The sequence below is a fragment of the Bactrocera tryoni genome, chromosome 2, assembly GCF_016617805.1.
Source record: "Bactrocera tryoni isolate S06 chromosome 2, CSIRO_BtryS06_freeze2, whole genome shotgun sequence".
Lineage (NCBI taxonomy): Eukaryota > Metazoa > Arthropoda > Insecta > Diptera > Tephritidae > Bactrocera > Bactrocera tryoni.
This window is the reverse complement of record NC_052500.1, coordinates 19,692,221-19,714,413: the sequence shown is the minus strand read 5'-3', so window position 1 is coordinate 19,714,413 and position 22,193 is coordinate 19,692,221. Positions and strand designations below refer to the sequence as shown.

The 22,193-nt window shown below is 37.6% G+C and overlaps 1 protein-coding gene across 2 annotated transcripts in view; it reads left to right on the top strand.

Annotated features, from left to right (window-relative positions):
* LOC120769121 overlaps nucleotides 1-22,193 on the top strand; it is a 42,470-nt gene that overhangs the window by 8,045 nt on the left and 12,232 nt on the right. The window contains exon 2 of one of the 2 annotated variants that reach the window (XM_040095983.1): nucleotides 4,149-4,752. In XM_040095983.1, coding sequence (XP_039951917.1) covers nucleotides 4,435-4,752 — 318 coding nt within the window. In that variant the 5' untranslated portion in view covers nucleotides 4,149-4,434. Of the gene's footprint in view, nucleotides 1-4,135; nucleotides 4,753-22,193 lie in introns of both variants that reach the window. The other variant, XM_040095982.1, reaches the window with a different exon arrangement.

Here is a 22,193-nt window from a genome sequence, read left to right as displayed (position 1 = left end):
GCTTCACATAAAAATTAGCAAAACGACGGATTCGTAAAAGAGGCTGAGTTTCTGGCCCAAGAAAGGAGCAGTAAATTTTTTGGAAAAAAAAAGTTGCAATGTTCCAAACTTTTCGATATTTCAGCGAATTGATAAAGACTACAGTTGTTTTTACTATTTCGCCAACTGATTAATATTTTTAGGACCCCTAAGTATACTTTGAGCCAAAAAAATCAGTTTTTTGTTTATATCCTAGACTGACCCAACCCCTTAAGACCTTTCATTTTGTTGATAAATACAGTGTAATCAACTAATGGATAATTAAAACTAATTGTATTATACCACACAATGTTTTATTCTGCCTTTGTTTTATTCTTCTAGTAAATCAGAGGTCATTTTCTTAGGGATTACAAAACTGCAAGTCTGAATCGTTGGCTCAAAATATCAGATATCTTCCATCATCATTAAAAACAATATTTATATGGTAAATAAAGTATTTCAGTGAATATACAGCAGATCTGATCGATTAAAACAAATGATTAGATTAAAATATGAGAGGATAGTTGATGGAGTTACTAGAGATTGTTTTTCAAAACTCTATTGAATCTCAAATAGGTAACAAAGGAACTATATATGGAGGTATTTGTCGGTTTCAAGAGTTTTAAGGTAATTGAGTGGTTGGCATCGAAGTATAGTATCCGGGGCTGTCGGCATTGCTTCTAGGATGGCAGGGCCGTAGGAATTTCTACTTCACTGATAATAAGTTTATACCGCTCGGTCGATTGAAGGTAATGAACAACCAACTCCATTTGATCAGTTTAGATACAAAGTAATAAAGTTGGTATTACCAGTTGAGGGATAACTTGAACTTTTACACAATCAAACCAGAAGAACCCTATATGCTTCCTGACATGAATGCTTGTATTTTTTAGTATGCAATTGCTGATTCTGGTTCAATACCTTTCCCTGTGTTTAGTCCTACTTGTGTCCTTCTCTAGCTGACTAGCGCATTGTTTCCTTTAAAAGCCTTGAAGGAGTCACATAAGACACTGCCCACAAAGCACTAACTCAGAGGTCATTCCACTCACACTTAAACACACACAACCAGCTACATTTAGGTGCATATGGCATGCTTGAAAATGAGATAACAATTTCCACATCATAAACACCACTCCTCCGCAGTTAGTGCAAAACCTTTCATGCTGCTGCGACGACTTCTGCCGTTGGTGGCCCACGGGAATCTGCAGCCAATATCGCATTGCAGTTATAAACATATGTACATATTGCGTTTAAAAAGGCGCACAAGCATAAATAACGGCATAGAAGCAAGCGCTGTCGGGCAAAAAGTGCTTTTGGTTACCCTTGTGGTGTCATAAATTATCGAGTTATTAGTGCAGTTCAATTTATTACGAATTTTCCACTCAACACTTTTTTGCGCTTGCCACTCATATGACACACACACACACATACAAACTTTCGTTAAAGGGCATTGAACACATGTTTATATAAGTATACCTTCAATTTTCCTCGACTCTCCGTGCAGACTATGTAACCATATACACCTATACCATATGTGCTGGCATTTAACGGTTTTTATTAAGCACTTTCACAGTATTTATGATACACGGACGCGTGTGTGGACCACGATAAAAGCGCGTAAATTTGTTGCAACGCCGAAAATATTGATACACTCTTTAATTTATGATTTTTTAAAATTAATTGCCTGTGAAAGAGTATTGAAAATATGGGGGTTGAGGGTAATGCTTTCATTGTAATTTAATGGACTAACAAATTGTAAAATTAGCTACAAAATTATGAATTGAAATTTACGCAGTATAAATGAGAAATACCCTAAAAGTTACTAAAAATCTTTAAAGAAAGGTTTTTCTTACTTTAAAATTATATACATACATATATACGAATTTATAAATCTTTATGCCATTTAGAACTGACAGATATAACATAATCTGTCTGAAGGAGTGTTACTTCGAACTGAGACCTGTATATATAGCACACAGTTGAAAAACTATTTCTAATAATTTTTTTCCCATATTCAATATTTCATTATTTCTATTTTATATTTTTCAAAAAGCTGGCAACTCTTCATTACAATATTTTCATCATTTAGGGTTTTTAGGTATATTTGGTTTCTTCATCCGTCTGTCTCATCAAAACCTCTTCAAAAATATTTTTGAACTGTAAGATTTTCCAAATTTTCTTCGACATATCGTTACTTAAAATGAAAATAACGTAGCACCACATTTAATAAAATTGCAGGCGAAGGAAAAACGATATAATAGAAAACACTCATATTGAAACAAAATTAGATTTTTGGTTATAAAATGGTTATATTTTGGTTATATCTGACAGCGGAAAAAAAAATTTATGCTACATATAAGTATGTAATATGATGTAGTGAACCGTAAGCAATAAAAAACTGAATTTTTGATGTTACGTTATTTTAGGTGACGTACTTTTTTTGCAACTAAATTTTCCAATTTCAAATATAATGAAATATCGGTAACCTTTTAACTCGAACTTTTCAAACGACCTCATGTATAGCATTGTACTCCCAAGCCTTGAACATCTGTTGGTTCCTTACATCGCAAATATGTTTTAAGCCCATTTATAAATCACAACGCAATAAATTTGTAAGTTCAACAGAAAATAAAACGTTCCAAATAACTATTCGGGATATTATTTTACAAATACTATTTTCTGATAAAACTGTTACATAAAGAAGACACAAAACACAAAAAAAAAATTCAAATAAGAAACAGCTTGTTAGGACTTTTTACTAGGGAAATATAGAGTTCAGTGTTTGTAATAATTATAGTAGGGAGAATATATAAATATTGAAGAAAAATTACGGAAGGTATCGGTTGCCTTATATTACGGTAGAGAAGCTAAAGCGAAAAAATGAGGACTCTCACTAAATATGGTGTCGAAAACGCTACATACTATACTAAGAAGCTCCTCTCCTCCTTCCTTGAAAACGCGGAGGTTTCTCGCTCACAAACCAACGAGGAATACGTACATAGATGGGGAGGAGTTGCTGGAGAAGAGGCGGATTGGTCGAAGCTAAGATGAAATGTTGAAGAGGGAGTTGTCTGTAAGAAGATCTCCGTCAGCTTTCGCTTTAAGCTACCGAAGCAGTATTTACTATTTTTTAGACAGAACTGGCTGCTATTAAAGTGCTTTAGACGTACAGCTGAAAAGTGCAGTCTCTTTCAGGAAGATGACGACTGCGAAGTGGATCTTCTTTCTGGAAGATGAGCATTCACTCCGACGGCAGAATGTCAATACTAGCACTGAGCTCACTATCTGTGCGCTTAAAGCTAGTCAAAGTGTGTCTGTCCTCATTACAAAAATATTGAGTTAATTTATCATCAGTCTCGTTTGAGTGTCTAAACATAGCGGAATCGCTGAAGATTCAGTTGGATCTCCATTGGCAGCTTGCACTCTAGCACTTGACCAATGAATCTGGTAGAACGTAGGAGATCTACAGATTACTTGCTCTTGCCAAAGTTAATTTTACAGCAAACGTCGGGGTTTTTACTGGACATTGTCCCATAGCATGCATTGGGTAAGGCTAAAACTCTTGACGTACGATAGTTCCCGTTGTTAGTGCGTGTTCTTTTGCCACTCGCTTAGTGAAGAACTGTGCCAGTAGCTCAAGCGTACGAATGGCAATTAATGTGACGCTTACAGACCTACAAATCTACATCTAATCATACCTACCCAATTAATTATTTTTATATAAAATATAATAATTTATCCATATTATTTTGTAGCACCCTGTATTTGCATTTGTATATCATAATATTGTTAAGTCATGTCTTAGGTAATAAATAAACGAGTTTACGAAGTACATGTGTTATTTTTAGTGCTGCATGTGACCATATGTAACCGGCTATGTTTGTACATATGTAAGCTTTTTGTGGCACTTAGCCACTTTTGAGGCACAAAACAATTAATTAAATTTTATTTTCTTGCTTCTTCTTCTTTTTTCTAACTGGCGCTTTTACTTTCGGGCTGGGCGTATTTGAATTTTGTTGTCGTCATTCGCAACATTGCCAACATTTCGCATTACTGGGCCGAAAACTTGAAAACTAAATAAACAACAACAACAACAACAAACGTGTATGTAACAAAGAAAATTCCAATAGCTTCAAATAGCGCAAAAAAAAGCAAGCAACAACAACAAGCACAGTCAGCAATTGAATTGTAGCGAAAATTCGGCGCCATTTGGGGAAGCCAACGACGACAGTCCACCAGCAGCAATAACAGCAACAACAATAACAGAGCCACATAACCACCGAACCAACGGCGACACGCACCAGCAACAACAAGCAACCAAGACACATACACACATACAGTCTCCTAACACAGAGGGAATCTCTATAAAAGTGAAATTTTTGCCACACGACGCCCAATAAAACAACCGGAAACACAATGGTAACAGCACAACTGGCAATTCGACGCAACAACGCCAACTACAACAACAGCAAGCAGCACAAAATCAACAAGAAACAGAGTGGAACTCTGTGCAGCAGTAGCAGCAACAGCAATGGCGGCAGCGCCAGCGCCCAAGTGAAATGTCGCCGCGGTGGCGTCGGTGTGGCCTCAGCGCCAACGCTCAGTCTCGGCTTGTGGCTGCTGCCCGTGCTGTTGGTGTTGTTGGCGTGGCAGCAGCAGCCATGCGAGGGACGTTATCTGCCGACAAGGTCACATGGCGACGATTTGGATAAATTGCGCGAATTAATGTTGCAGGTGAGTGCCAAATAAACAAGTATACATATATACACAGACATACATATATAGCTATATAGTACATATGTATGTATGGGTTTGTGTCTGTATGAAAGTGTAAGTGGCAAGATAAATGCAAATGTGTACTTGTAATGTACGCAGAGGGAGAAAAAATTGAAATTTTAGTAAACAAAAAATAAAACAAATAAAAAAATCAATAAAAAAATACAAAAAAAAAACCATAAAGAAAAACAAAAAAAATCAATAAAAAAATACAAAATAAGAATTCCAAAAAAAATCACAAAACACATAACGGTAAAAAATTGCAAAAATTCGCTCCGCACACTGCAGCTGCAATTATATGACCTGCCACATCTTTCCTCGCTTGCCAGGCACTGGCTATTAACTGCATTTTATGCATGCAGATGGCTCCTGCCGCCACTGGGAATGCCAGCCGCGGAGGCTGACTAACAGCAACTACCAAAATTGGCTGCTCTTCGAAATTTTTTCGTACATATTTACATACATACATGAACATATACAAACATGTGTAAAGGCTCACATTTGTACATATTTCTTTGCTTCTCACTGTAACGAATCGCATGCGGACATGAGTGGGGCGTAATTGTTGCAATAAAGTGGTAGCCGGTAGGCTTGGCGATATTTGCTACCAGCAATTTGTACACAAACAAAATGGGTGGAAAAAAGTCCGTAAAATGAAAATAAATCAAAAGTTAATCAGTCGTAACGAAATTAATGACAATTCCAATCGTGTATGACGCGCATGCGCGAAACACTTAAATTTCAATTATGCGCGCACCCAACAGAGTCACAGCGTGCTTAAATAGCGTGGAGCAGAAGCGGTGGGGGAATTCGCGAAATATTCGAGAGATTTATTGAATGAGAGGCGTGCACAATTATGCGAAATACTCAATTGTGCGTATATAAGTATGTTTAAATGTGTATGCATTTGTAAAAATTTATTAAAATCGGTTGATAGAGGAGTAGCAATTGTTTCAGAAGTGTATATCGTTACCTAAAATGCAAAACCGCTTATCATCAAAAAAGATCAAAAATCGCTGTCAAATATAATAACGAATGTATTGGGTAGTCGAAAAAGTCTTTTCGTATTTTGCTTTGTAGTGCGAACTTGAGGGTCTTAGCGCCTAACCAGATGGCTTAGATGTCAGCTTTTGAATTTCGGTAGTCGTGGAGGTGCACGTTATATATAGAAGTAAGTCGTCTATATAGCGCTATTAGGGAGGCGGGTAGTCACCAAAAAACCACTTTGTAGGGCAAATGTGTCTCCATTTGGCGGCCATTAGTGCCTTACTAAATGACCTGGATGGGCTATCGAGTTCCGGTTGACGCGGAGGTGCAAGTTAATTAGAGACATAAATCATCTGGATAGTCCTACTAGGAACGTGGCAATCATACAAAAACCCTTTTGTAGTGCAAACATGTCACGCCGGGATGACGGGGCCCATCGAATTCGAGTAGCCGCAGAGGAAGTGCACGTTATTCAGAGATGTGAATCGTTTATATAGTCCTACCGGGGCGAGGCAATCCACCATTAATGGTTCGGATAATAATGCCACACACATTGTGTCTATAACAAGATTCGTGTGGTTTATCAAGAGATCTCGTAACTTCCTTATTTTACCAACATTCCATACATGCATCGGAAAGCTACAAAGCTTAGTGGTTTTTGCATCAAAGCGCGACTGGTGTCAGAAGGGATCTATTACGATAATATTACAATCTATAAATGTGCACAAAAGCACATATGAAAGCTGGCCAAATCAAGAGCAAACCCGATTCTCTAAAACATTAAAATATTGCTTTATTTTGTAGGATCAGATATGCGTGCTCTATTATGAATTTCTAAAACCAAGTGCAACAATTAATGGTGTATGCTGCTAGTAGCAACTTGAAGCGAACGAATGCCGAAAAACACAAGACCGGTTAAAAACAAATCAGAAAACAGCGGCTAGGAAGTTTCGCCTCACCTGCCTTATAACCTAGACCTCGCTACTTCTAGCTAAGTACGCTTTGTTCCGATCGATGTAGAATAACCTCACTGGAATAAGGTTCCTATCATAACACGGTTACACAAATTGGATTGATTCATTGTTGGTCGCACAATTAGCCAAAAAATGCGAAAATGTTATCACTTCAGCTGGGCAATAGTTTGTATAATTCTATTCTACATGTTTTTATTAAAAAAACGTTAAAATTCTTAAAAAAAACAAATAATAATTATAGAAATTGGTGCAAGCCATCTTCGATTCGCCACTTCTCTGCTCGTTACAAGTGAAAGCAACATCACTGTTATACAGCCAAATTTCTAGAGCTAGAATCATTGTCTACTATGTTGTCTGTTCGATTCGCTATTCTCTAAAGTTTAGAGACCCCTGTAGCGTTCTTGAATACATGTAGTATTTTTTTTGCATAGTTGTTGTTTAATCGGCATCCCCAATATTCTATTTCAATTAACTAAAAATCCTAAAGCACAATCCCAAAGGGTTCCAAAATTTTCTCATCTTGACATGTTTCTTTTTCAAAATTGAGGTTTATAAAATTTTCTCAAAATAACTTGGGTATAATTATTACTAAGAGTTACTTCATAAATACAGTCACAATAAACAAAAATTACTCATACTACATGCTACGTACTTTGTATAATTCCGAATATGCCATAAACAAGAGGAATCATCAAACTTACCTGAAAAGAAAGAAAAATAAATAAAATTTATTAAACAAGATTGAGAAATATTAATAATAATAATAATGGAGGCAAAATGAACTACTTAAGCACCATGACAATTCATTTTCTTCTCAAGGTTTCAATTCATAAATTTATATTCCAAACGATCCCTAAACATATTTCCTATTACTATCAATAAATTTATGCATTCAATGTTGGCAAAATTTTAATTCAATGAGCACTACGAGTATATAGTTCGCTTCTATATTATGAAGGATGTTGTTAAGGTCTTCTTACAGCTAAAAGTCCACTGCCTATTGAATTGAAAGGTAAGATTTCGAAATACAGGAAACTCTTTATTCACCACCTTTGTATCACTGCAACCTTATGTTTTTCATATTGGCGATTAAATCTTAATGGCTTCAATTGACTTAAAACAGTTTCCCGGACGGTGCATTATTTGGGTGCAAAAACCAAGAGTTGCCCATAATTCCGTCCTCTTTTTACGAATAACTTCGCGCAAACGACGCATAACACGCAAATATTATTCCTTGTTGACAGTTTGTTCGGTCGGTAGGAATTTGGGGTGGTACATCCTCGATAATCGACATGACATCCTGATAGTCAGAAAGCATTGTTTCACAGACGTTAACCCGCCGCTGTTTTTCGAAAAAATTGAGTAATTTTGGAACCAATAGTGCTTAGGCCCAAATGATATTTCAAAATAGTTTTCTCTAAATCTTCCGATATCCCAAGGACCAATTCATTTATTTTATTGAAATGTCGATCATCGGTTGATGTTGACGGCCGTCCTGGACGTGGTTCGTCGTTAAGGTGTTCTCGGCCCTCTTTAAATAGTTTGTACCAATCAAAAACACCTGTTGTATTGAGCTATCCTCACTTTGGGCTAGTCTAAATTTGAAGCGTAAAAGGTGGATCGAAAATGAAAAGCTTGGCACAAAAGTGCTTAAAGTAAGACCTCAAAAATCTAGAAATTTTTAATAAATTCCTCGAAAATCAAAAGATTTGACTTAACTTGATTTGAAGCTGGTTCAAATAAGACCTTAAACAAAGATTGTTTGCTATTTGTTTTTGAGATAGTCTCGCAAATCCCTATGATTTTGATGCAAAAGGGGTCCAAGAAAGATCTCAACTTTAGTCTTTTTAGTATGTTTGCAACATTCCTCAACAATCTAAAGATTTGATTTAACTTGACGCAAAAGTGTTTCAAATAAGACTTCAAACGTTGTTTTTTTAATTATTATTTAGAGATAGCCTCAGAAAACCAGATATTTCGATGCAAAAGTGATCCAAAAAATATCTCAATTTTAGTATATTTGGAGTGTCTTGAGACGGTCTACCAATACTCTAATAGTTCTCATGACTACACACATATTCCAGAATCGGAACAAAGAAAAACAAACTTGAGATTATGCATATAAGAACTTATAAACCGACCTATATACAATAAGCGCTTCACAAGAAATATTGGAGGTTAGAAAGGCCATAATTTAGTGGAGCATAAAGCCTCAACGAAACTCATTAAAAGAAAAAATCATTAAGTGAGTAAGCCACGTGAATCAAAATATATAAATACCCACTAAGAACCCAAACACTGTAGAGCGCCATCTTCAGTTTGAGTCAGACTTTCTTAATGTCACAACGCTCGAACAAACCGCACAATTACTAACGGAAATTGCTGTTTTTGAGGCATACCACAGCGCTGTGGACGAGTCACGCCAATAACGTAAAAGTCATAAAAATTGCAATTACGTCACAGCGGTAGGCGCTGACAACGGCAACAACAACAAGAAAGCAACGCCAACCAGAAAATTGCAACAAAGACGCTGACCACCGCTAAAGGCATGAAAATAACTGCAACGGCAGAAATAATCGAAAAAAAGATGCAACCACAACAACAATAACAACTAATAATAAGTGTCAGTCAGCGGTGTTGCCACTTACGAGCAATGTGAATGGATGGTGTATGAAGCACCAACAAATAAAAAGAGTTGTTTAAAAAATGCGTGCAAAATTTTACTAATTGGCCGCAACGTTAAGTGGAGAGAATGGCGAGTGCCGTTGTGGCGGTGTGGTGTTGCTGCTGTTGCAACGCACTTAAGTAGATTGTTGCCACTTACTCGTACGCGCACGCATTTTGTGGCAGTGATAAGCATGCATTGTTGTTGTGGTTGTTGTTGCTTTGCAGCGCAATTGCCATAATGATGATGCGCTTAAATTGCACTTAATGCAGTGCAACAATAACAGCAACAACAACAGCATGAGCAGTTGCACTGCAAGCGCTGAGCACAGGTGGCACTCGGGCAGCTTCCTACACTTTTGTTGTTATTATTGCTTTTTTATACCCAGTACAAGGTATGTTAAGATTGTCACGAAGTTAGCGACATCAATTAAAAAGCTTCGGAGAACCTATAAAATACATTTACATATAAAAGATCAGCCTGATGATCTGAGCCGATTTTGCTTTTTTTCTTAGTATGAGGAAGTATCGAAAGCCGGAGTGCGGAACTTTAATGCGCTAAACCTTAGCTACTCTCATCTCATGTCTTTCCCATGGGACCACTGGAATAATTATTACTTCATGGACTCCGGACTGACTGACGCCTAATCTGTTGTAAATGTCTCAATCTTATCATAGTTAGAGCTGCCGCTTCGACTCGCACATAAGTGAAGGCAAATTTTCCACCGTCAGACTTGAAAACCGTGGGTAATGATAGAGTACGTGTTCAGCGCCTTATATAGACTCTGTACACGTCGGACAATGTGGACTAAAGTCGCGACTCTGTCAGTCTGTGGGTCCACCGTCCTTTGCATGAAGTTTGAAACCGTGGCTGCCACATTGTGATGCTTTTGGATCTCTCCTCTTTTTCAGAGACGTCTACAGCAGGCTCTGATAAGCTGATTTAACTTTTTTATAGTTCGAAAGATTTTAATCCGCTAAACCTAACCTATTCCCAACTCATATCTCTTCCACGGAACCACCGGATTAAGTATTAATTCATGGGATTTAGCTATGTATGTCCGTCCGTCTATATGTAAAGGGCGCTTTATGTAACACTAATCGAATGGCCAAAATTAGCTTTATTACAAATATAAGGATGTACCATTATGTTTTAAAAACGATTTCGGGCAAATGACCACCGTAGTCAGCTTGAATATATTCCAGCCGCGAGGCCACGATCTTTGAAGCGATGAGACAGGTCCACGACGAAGGATAGACGCTAACCAAAAGTTTCCCTTAATAAATTGATTATTTCGTTGTCCGGATGACATAAAAAGCTGTCTAGTTGGAACCAACGGTCGTAAACATCAACATCTTACAATTCAGTTATACGAAAAAGTCATTAATTGCGGCTCTATTGTGACTTTTTGAGTATATAACGGCTTGTGAACTATCGTCACTCTAAGTTCGACAATTTTATTTATTAACCTGCTCATTCTACCGAAAGTGAGCTTAATCGACGAACAAAATTTTCTTGTAAATAATGGGAATGTGCGAGCCGCTTGATGGTCGTTCGACTTGAACTCTCGGCTGAGTTGGATTTTCTAAGCTCTCAAACCAAGATCTTTGCTACAATTGCTGCACCCGATGATGGATGGGCTCATTCGGGTCTTTTTCTATACTCTGCTCCACAGCAGCCATAGCGGCTTTCGTGTACACTGTAAGGCGTCTCTGAAGATGCGCATTATCTACTAGTTAAACCGAAAACTATCCATGGTTCCTCGAATTACCGACCTTGCTGGCCGATTATGTCATCCAAACACTCCGAATTGCCGAGTATTGTCTCATTGAAAACCTTCTTCTTCTTTACTGGCATAGAAGCGCTTACGCGATTATGGCCGAGTTGACAACAGCGCGTCAGTCGTTCTTCTTTTTCGCTGTTTGGCACCAATGGGGCGGTTGTTTCTATTTCATATGGGCCGTTTCTTAAGTGACGAATACCAAACCTAGCGCACAACTCTGGGAAGGGATGGCTAGCCTTCAAAATGATGTCTTTTTGGCCACCCAGATACTTCGTCTACGACCGGAAGTCGTGAGCTGCCTGAACCTTACGTAAAATAACCGTTTCTGGTCACTCTGGCGCTCATAGAACTTTCCTTACTTGCCTGAACTTCGACACATGACTCCATCCTCAAATGAAAACCATATATTAAAAAAAAAAACGGCATGCATATACTCGAACTAGCCCTCAGATTTTGAGATATGGATTTGACATTTTTCACACCAATTTTTCTCTTCAAGGAATTGTCGGAATCGCCGAGGTTCGATACCTCTGTAGTTACCATACAAACTGATCGACCAAATGAAGTCATGGACCAAATTATGGAAAAGTTTTTATTTGACAAGATATTTAATGAATATTTTTACGAAATATAGATTATTATCCATGGTAACGGTATCTCCGAAAGAATTTTCCAAAAATCAAAATTAATATTTGTTTCCTATAAGATACGCAACTGTGAAGGGTATTATAGCTTCGGTGCAGCCGAACTAAACATTTTTTCTAGTTTTTTACCATTTTCTTTGCACCTGCTACTCTTCTCTATTTCGCTGCTATGAAGAAAAAAAATAAAAATCACAACAGCTCATTCAGCTTTAAGGCTGTTGCATGCCACTCCAAATTAGTGCCTGCTCCCCGAATTATGACAGGCTGCACGTGTGCGCGTGTTGCATGCCGAATTTCCTGTTCTTTTTCGTAATCGTATTTCTATATGGGAAAAATGTGGTTTGCAAAGCTTCCAAAGCAACAACAACAACAGCCAAAATTAGAAGTTGCATTAAAATACTACAACGGCAATTAAGAAATGCCTGCCTCCGAGCATATGTTGCGCATGTGTGCGCATGTCTGTGCGTTCGGCAGTGGGCTGAGCGGTCGTTTCGCCTTTTTCGGTGCATTCTATGCCGGCAATAGCGCGCCTGCCCGTGTGTGCGTGTTTGTGATAAATTGCATTTAACGGCGTGTTGCAAGCGCAAATTGATTGTTGCATCCACATACGTTTACCAGCGGCTAATGGCTAATCATTCGAGGCGTATAAAAACATGGAGCGTCTACCGGCTCCGCTAGGCGCTGCGAGTGCCACAAATGTTGCTGGAATTTGGCGATTCGATGATTATGCGTTCGCTAATAAAGTTATTGGTGTTATAGACATTCCTAAGTGGATCTTCGTTTATGTGCTGGTGATTAAATATTGAGCAATTGTAATAGCGCCAAATGGAGTTGATTGGAAGCACCTGCAGAAGAGTATGTAAATTCTTTACACCGCGAGATGAGTAAGCATAGTTGTCTTCAATTTGAAATGGGCTAGAGGTGAAGATGTGTTTACAACATCGGGCCAGTCGTTCCTCTTTTTCGCTGTTTGGCACCAATTGGAGATTCAAAGTGCAGCCAGGTCCTTCGCTACCTCCTCTTTCCAATGGAGTGGAGGTCTTCCCCTGCTTCCCCCGGCGGGTACTGTGTCGAATACTTTCAGAGCTGGAGTGTTTTCGTCCATTCGGACAACATGACCTAGCCAGCGTAGCCGCTGCCTCTTAATTCGCTGAACTATGTCAATGTCGTCGTATATCTCATGCAGCTCAACGTTCCATCGACTGCGCTATTCGACGTTGCCAATGCGCAAGGGCCATAAATCATCCGTAGAAAATTTCTCGGGAAAACTCGAAAGCCGACTCATCAGATATTGTCATCGTCCATGCCTCTGTACCATATAGCAGGACAGAGATGATGAGTGGCGTGTAGAGTTTGGTCTTTGTTCGTCGAGAGAGGACTTTACTTCTCAACATATATGTATCTTTACATATATGTAGTTTAGATTAAGTGCTCGCTCATCTCGCCCTGCCGCACCAGCGCAGATAGATTTTTCTACGAAAGTCCGACATGTTTTCAAAAATATCCAACTAACTACGATCTATACTTTGAATAACCCTAAAGCATTAATTAATTAGTTGGAACATGAGAGAAGAAGAGTTCCTACCAAATTGGACCATCAAAAGCTAGAGGCATATTAGAACACTCCGCTTGAATAATATGTATAGGCAAACATTTTGGGACGGGCATAATTCTTTTTAAAACTCGGAATATGTGATCTTAGTGTTAAATTTAAAATGAAAAGCTGAATTAAACGACCTACAGAGGAAATATACTTAGGGTACTATCATCCCTATCTGTACAGCCCGCGAACTCACATTTGGTCACGTTATCTCTTTTTAAGGTTTTGCCTCAACTTAGTCATTGTTGTTGTCTACACTGATTGTAATATTAGATTTTTGCGACACAATTCGATTTTGGGCAATATCAAGAAACTAATTACATAAGTATTTTATATGACTGATATTCCTACCTTCTTATACATTCGATTCCACCATTGCTAAGTTGGGAAATTTGAGAGAACAGTCCCATGAAATATAAAATGTCACTTAACGGCCTAATAAGAATATCGATTATATTTCCTAAAAAAACTCAACTTCTCCGTTAATTAGAATATCTCCTCCCCATCGATAAAAAAAACTATTTAGAGGCCTTTTCTGCGGACGTGAAACTTGAAATACGAGAACTAGGCGACTGGATTTTTGTTAATTAGCGTAATAGTAAAATGATCCAAGCTAAGAGTAATTGAAACCGATTTTTAAAAGGAATTTTATAAATACCCTACGAACTATCCTCTATTGACCTTAGCCATAGAATACTTAATGATACCGATTAAAGCTTGCACTTATATGAACGTTTTTGCTCTGGAAAGAATTTTTCAGATTATTATGTTACGGAAAGTATAACATTAGAATCTTCGAAAGCACACCACATTCAAACCGAAACAAAGATGCAAAAGGTTGAGATATCCAGAATCTGGAAAGTTTGTATAACCGAAAATATTAAAAACGCATTTGAATAAATGATAAAATGGACCCCAATCTGCATCACGAAAGGAGTCACCCTCGAAAATTGTGTACAAAGAGACCACGTATTTTACAAATATTTTAAGTAGAATGGATTGCTATCATAACATCTAAAGGCGAATATGGAATATAGAACAGGTCAATTGAAAAGTCCTCGGTCTGATACATAGATGGCGTTACTAGTATTAAGTCCATATGATTTCTAGTTAGCTCTAACCTTCAAACGCCGGGTGTATAAATAGTTTGTGAATTATATCATTTTGAGTGAAGCATTTTTAGATATTTTGAAAAAAAAAGAATAAAAGAAGTTTCGGGTGTTAACAAAATATTGCTTTTAGAAAGGAAAAAATACCACTGAACTTGGCTTGTTTACGAGTTTCCGGACACTACCCCAGCAATCATTCATCGAGGAATGTTATGCTACGTTTAGACGTAGTGAAATGAGCACCGACAGCTATGAAGGCAGCAGACGCTCTAAAGAGCCTGTTACCGACGAAAACATCAAAAGAGTCCACAAAATATTTTGGGATGACCGTAAAATTAAGTTGTTTAAGATAGCAGGCACTCTAAGGATATCAACTCAATATCTAAATCTTATCATTGACGAATATTGGGATGTGAGAAAGCTCTGTGCAAAATGGGTACTAAGCGAGCTCACTTTTGACCAAAAGCAACGACGAGTTGATTCAGAGCAGTGTTTGGAAATGTACAAGCGTAAGAAATTCGAGCTTTGCATTAATATGTGGTAATGGATGAAACATGGCTCTATCAATTCACTGCGAAGTCCAATCGACAATCATCAACATTAATACACTCTATAGCTTGCAAGAACGAAACAGTCGGCTAGCGATGTATGACGTCTATATTGAACTATTTGAAGGACGAAATTGTCAAAAAACGGAGAAAAAGAAAGTGTTATTTACCTAATGCACTGTATCACAAGTCAGTGAAAACTACGACAAAAATCCATTATTTTGGCTTCGAATTGCTTCCATATCTACCGTATTCTCCAGATCTAGCACCCAGCAACCACTTCCTGTTCTCAGATCTTAAGCTAATGCTGCAAGAACTAGGGCAATACCTCAAGCTGAAAAACGCCAACAAGAGCATCCCAGCAAATATTGCAAGACGTTCAAAAAATGAATAAAGTTCCAAAAAAAAACGAATTCGAGAGAACATTGCTCAAAAAGAAAATTCGTTAGTGTTTGACTAATAATTCTAGAACACTTTTGGTATTCTGGAAAATTTAAGGGTTTTTGCAACTTGAATTAAAGTTATGGTAGCTCTCCAGCTCCTGTATCATTTGAGTTCCCTTCACACGATATGGAAAAAATTACCCTAACTTTCGGTTGGAAGTCTTCGAAATTTAGTCCACTAAATTACTGTTTGTATGTGTGTCACAATTTTTGGATTTTCCTATTACACTAGTTTCCTGCCACTAGCCGTTTTCGAAGCGACCTTTGAAAAAATTTCTCCATTAAAAATCAATATAAAATTGTAATAGCGGAAGTGCAACTGTAAATTATTCGTTACAGTCATAAAACTTCGAATGCTGCAAAGGTGAGCTTCCCCCTGCCGGTACAACAACACATGTGCATATTTATGTTTGTAATTTCGAATTTATGCTTTAATGCATTTGCCACACTGGCTTATCTAATTTCTATAATTTTTTGCGTTCCACGCACTTTATGAGTTTCACAGCTAAATATTTCTAATTTCCATTGCTTTGTTTTGCATATTAAACGATTATTGATTGCAACGCTAATTAAATGCTCATCAGCTTTTATTTGTTTCGCAAACTTGCCACATTTCTGTACATATAAGTATGCATGTGGTGACTCACCGACTGACTATTACATTCCTAAGGCATCATTTAGACCTCATTTTAATTTTTTTTTACTTTTTCCGATGATTTTTTTTTGGTATCGATTATTTTTCAATTGTGAAACGCCTTTTGTTTCATTTCTCGGCATTTTGTTGCTTGTTTTGTGCAGTGCACGTTTTTAATTGACTCATAAAAGAGTCCATCAAGTCGTTGTTAATCTCTTTGAAGAAGATGAAAGTTTTATGTTCAAGCCATTTGCAACCGTTTATGTAATATGTGGCATAGTTATTTCAAGATCTGTATATAAATCTATATGTATGCAGCTCAGGCGATGCACAGTGTGTCGAAGTTGGTTTGGCTTCTATCTAATTTTTGGTTTTGTGTAATAAGAAGTTTTTGAAATCGGTATCAACACTCTCTTTTATCGAGACGGAATAACATCCCAAGTCGGCTCTAATGTTCTAGTTTTTGTAGGTTAGTTTCGTTTAAGTTAATCTGATAGGCCAATAAGCCACGCATATACCTGCTTTGGTCCTTTGCGGTATCAGATGGAATTCACTTTCTAGGTCCATGAGAAGTAGTCATCCTTTCGGATGCCTGCGCGTGCAGCGAAGTTTAACAGACTCTGCGGCCACTTCATATCGTGGGAACTCCAGTTGATTGCACCGTAGTGTTGCCCATGCGGGACAAGTGTACAAGAGATGTTCCGCTGTTATCCTGTTGCCTTGCTCTAGTCATATCCTGCAATCTTTTCGATCTGTCAACCCCACCAGACAGTGACCAGTTAGTAGTCCGTTCTTTTAATTCGTTAATATTTTCCATGACGAAGAACTAACAAATCGAGACAGTAAAGATATGAGCTTTGTAAAATAAAGCCAAGCAAGTGAATTGCTTAAAAATCATTAGATAATCATTAAATTAATAAAAGAAATGTGGGTCTAAGAAGCAATATTTGGGTTAGAGGTCAAGATCTGGTTCAGTATTCCTTATTTTTTTATTCTTACTCCTTCAAGATAGGGATTTTTTCATGGTAGAAAATGAATTAGAAGTTCTTCATGATCTGAGTGGCGACCTCAATCAGAAATAACTCTTATTTATTAGTCTCCTGAAAAGAGATAATGTGTATCTCTAAAAACCACATAAAAGCTACAACCCTACTTTTAGCAGAAAGTTTAATCTAATTTGCAGTGTATGAGATCGTTATAGCAAGAGTAAGTTAAAGAAGTTTGTATTGACGATTGAGTCGAGAAGATGTGAATGACGAAGAGAGTGCCGGACGCCCGAGCACGCCAAGCAAAGGCGAAAACATTAAGGAAGTGAAGAAAATAGGATTGCTCAATCATCGAATCATCAGCAGTAGAGAAATTGCTCACTTTCGGCCAAAAACAGCATCCAGTTAACATTGCTCAGTAGATGGTTGAACTCAGTCTGCAACGACCCAGATCTGTTGCAGGGGGTCATAACTATTCAGGGTAAGACCATTCATGAGTTTATGGTCACGGTACGTGGAAACCAAAGCTCATTTATCCCAATGGAAGTTGTCGCCAGAACACCCTGATTTCCTCAGACCAGGACCCCTGTGACTTTTGTATGTTCTCAAAACTGAGGAGGCTCATGAAAGGAAAACGCTAAACTAGGCTTGAGGAGATAAAAACTTCGTTGAGGAACAAAATTTGCTCAGAATATGATTGGACTTAGTCTGTGACGACCCAGATCTGCACCAGGGGGTCATAACTGGTGACGATTCATGGGTTAATGGTTATGACATGGAAACCAAAGCTTATTACTTTGAATGGAATAAAATAGATACTCATGAATTAATAGACACTCTCTTAAGAAACACGATGCTTTTTGAACAACCTCGTACGAAGATCGAATTTTGGAAATATCTAAAAACAATTCAACCAGTTGAAACACACTTCGACGATCTAGATTCGTCCCTTAATCTTTAAGGGACTTCTTTGATGTCTACGCTAATAAGGAAGAAAAAGGGGCTCTTTTTAGACAAGATTGCCCGAAAATTTGTCAGAGTTGTAGAGCAAATTACATTGCTATAAGAAGAATTAAAAGCCTAATCAGATTCTAACGTTAAATGGTTAGTAAAAGGCCCAGAAACCACAAAATAGTAGACTTAGGCAGACTGATATAGAGAGATTGATTGCTAAAAGAGATAATTCCACTAGGAAAACAAAATCATGAATATTGTAAGAAAGCGAGCGCCGTAATATGGGTTTCAAATTCACTGGTTTCAAAACACAAAACGTTTAATTTCTTAAAACGAAATTTAAGATTTTCTCAACTATGACCCACTGTACCTTTGAAATTTTTTGGCATCTCATCGCATCATTTCAAAGGCTCTCAATAAAAAAGCGCAAAGATTTTTGGTTTAATATCTAAATGGCAACTTATTGGTCGTAATCAAATATTCGTCATTGAGTAACTCATACTCGTACTTTGTTACACTCTCATGGCAAATAGAAAAATGGTAAAAATTCCACAATTATTACGATTTTTGAAGGTTCGTTGCGGTAATCGATTCCGCGAATTTATTGCTTTAATGGTAATAAATCGGTAATATTGTTGTAAAGCTCATTATTTGGAGTTTTGTTTTGTCATTTTTTGATATGGAGACGAGTATTTACAGTTTGGGTTATATCTATTGTGGATACATTTATTCGTGGACATATATGTTTTCGGTAATTACTTTGGCCGAGGCTCGATTTGTTGATGAGTACGTAAGTAGATTTATGGCTCAGCTGTAAAAAATAGTTTGTAATCACATCATTCTGGGAATACTTACACTCGTAGTTGCGCGAGAGTAATGTTTGAGTGAGAGTTAGATGCTGGTAGTCAGCAAAGCGTTTGATTTATAGCAGCTTCAAACGATCTGTGTAAGAACTATTTTTATAACGGCTGATTCAGTAGGGGAGCTTTTCTCAAAAAAGCACAAAGTACGGCTTGTGCAGAAACTGAAGCCACTCGACCTTCCCAAGCGACAACACTTTGCTCAATGGGCTTTTGGAAAGTTCCAAGAAGATCCGATGTTTTCGAGCCAAATTTCGTTCAGCGATGAGGCCGACTTCTGGCTCAATGGATATGTAAACAAGCACAATTGCCGTAGTTGGGACGAAGATCAACCTGAAGAGATTCAAGAGTTGCCATATCATTCAGAAAACAATGGTTTGGTGTGGTTTGTGGGCCAGTGGAATATCGATCCATATTTCTTTAAAAATGATGCCGGGGTAACCGTTATCAGGCCATGATAACCTACTATGTGATGCCTGTAACTGAAGGTCGTGATTTCGGCGACATTTGGTTACAATAAGACTTCCCACACATCGTATCAATCAATGGATTTATTGAGAGAACATTTCGGTAAGAAGATAATCTCACGGTTTCGGCCGATCGATTGGGTACCTAGGTAAAACATAACACCGTCATTCGCCAGTTAACAGTCAAAATGCACGAACGAGTCATCGAAAATTGGACTCGTCAGATGGATCATTTGAGATGTAGCCGTAGGTAAAATGGAAAGAGATAATCTTCAAAAAAAAATCCCAAAGAATGTTCCTTCCAATTATTATAAAGATTACCAATTAGATTTAACATTTCTATACGTAAGGAACTTCGAAATGATTCATTTTAGATCTTAGTATCTGAAAAATTGAAATTTAAATAAGTTTTATAAGTTTCGTTTCCCAGATTCGAAGGAAATACGTAAAACAGTTACGAGAGATGAAAGTTGTAGGAACATTGACTTAACTTCTTAACTTTTGTGGACTTGTTTAACAGGGCGTGTTTTTAAAATCTACCATCTACTCCCTAAATCCCCACTTCTTCATTATTTTTGCAACGATTGGCTGATTTCTTCACTTTATATAATCGCAGAAATCTGCAAATACCTCAAGATCTCTTCAAATACATCTATGTAAGAGTTCTCCATTGTTATCTCCATTCATTTTGTTGTCATTTGCACATCGTTCGTACTTCTCATTTCTTGCGTGCTAAGCTAAGTGCTGAAGTGTTGCGATAAAGCGGGTGTAAAAATCATTACGACAATTAACAGCATTATATGCCGATTTTCAGCGAATTCAAGTGTTGAGGTATTTCTATGAGCCGTATTATTTTTCAAAAGTCATGCTGTTGAGTGGTAAAAGTTTTGCGTTTTCTCAATGGACTTACAAAGTGCTTAAGTTCATTATGTTACGGCTGTTGGGAAAGGGTAACATAGACGCCGTAAAAGCGACAGAGGGAGATAGGAAGTTAGTAAAAAATAAAAAGGGGCGAACCTCTTAACGAAATTGACACAAATGTGATGATAAATATAAAATATTTAAAATTTGCATACCAAAACAGAAAGAAAAATAATAATGATGGCAAAAATGAACACTCGAGTAACAAGTGCCGATGGCCCGAAGGGAGACGCGCATTGGTTTGCAATGCAGAGTTTGTATAACGAGTTGTTTTTATATCCGCTTATTACTGAGATGATAGGAACTGGGGTGCTCTACTTGTGGGTATCGTTCGTTGGATCGCGGATAGGTTTAAATTGCGGTCTCACCTAATATTATTAGAGTATGACCTGAAGAGCTCCTCATCACCAACGGAAGCTGTGTCCAGATATACGGATGTCTTGGAATGGTTGAAATAGGCCTTTAAGTGCAGTTTTCTATAACTATGACCATTAATGGACTATGCTGATTTCTAAGGAATATTTCAGCTAAGCCTCGACTAACTAACACCCTTGCCTTTTCTCTTACCAGGCGTAGTACCTTTCTTACCCAATAATAAGGCAATAGCCTTGAAGGCTGTCAATAAGTTTTTCCGTGATCCAAGTGCAAAGTGGTATCTTTTTGAACTGGGTGTACGTACCGATATCGAAATATCTCCATTCCATGAATCTCTCATATTGAAATTTAATCTAGAGCAAAGTCAACGGAGTCAGTTGATTTTAGCTTATCAAGATTCAGTTTTCAATGAAAAGCCCAAAGAGGGAGAGCAGGAAAGGGAATATATCTTAAAGCCATAATATAGGGAGTTTATCAGACCTTCACTGACCTCAGGCGGTTCAGCATTACAACACTGGCCTCTATTCGAGCTCGGTACCTTGGACTGATTATCAATAGATTTGTGTTAGGCTCAAAGCGCTTCGTCACAATATGAGCGAATTTTGTTTGGTAGATAGAGGTTTTTTGTTTTATAACGGATCGGCGGTACAACTGTTCAAGTTGTTCTTTTTATAAACGTCACGAGTAGCAGCCCCTTAACCTAACCTAATCGTAGCGTTTAAACTTACTACTTTACTTTAATCCCAACACTTCATTTTCCAAGCCCAGTAATTCATTTTTTAACTTTTCATTTCGACTTTTTTCTGACTATTTTTGAATTTGCTACTACCTTAGCGTAAAAAAACACGTCTGACTTTTTGGTGTGAAGAGGAAGCTTCATTCACGTTTTCTTACATAATGACAAGCTAATTTTTCACAACTATTTTCAAAATCATTAATCACTTTTGCAAACTTTTTCAGCTACTTTTCAAGTCATTTCAACAACTAATATTTTCCGCGATCTCTGTTTGTTAAGTAAAAATTACGAATAAACAAAATATTTGTTAATTTAAAGCTTGGAAATCATAAATGTGCGAAGTGTGCATTTAGAGTATAATTAAATATTAAAAACTGTTTATTATTTCTGTCTAGCGCCAGTCTGCAGAAGCGGCAATCTCAAATCAAACTTTTCATAGCCTAGCGGTTTTTTCCGCTTGCTTATTGCCCCAAATATTAATGCACTTAGCCTCCTACCACATATCTTCGTTAATATGCCAGCCATTCATAATTATTAGCGGTCAAAACCATTCAATCGCTTGCACATAATATTAATACCCATTCATCCGTCTCAAAGCCCGCGGCATTGGCAACTTTGCTGCTCAAATCGTTTGCGGTTGAGGTCAATCGTCAACCGATAATCTATAATCGCAATGTCTGACCACAAACGACTAACTGGAGTAATTTCGTAGC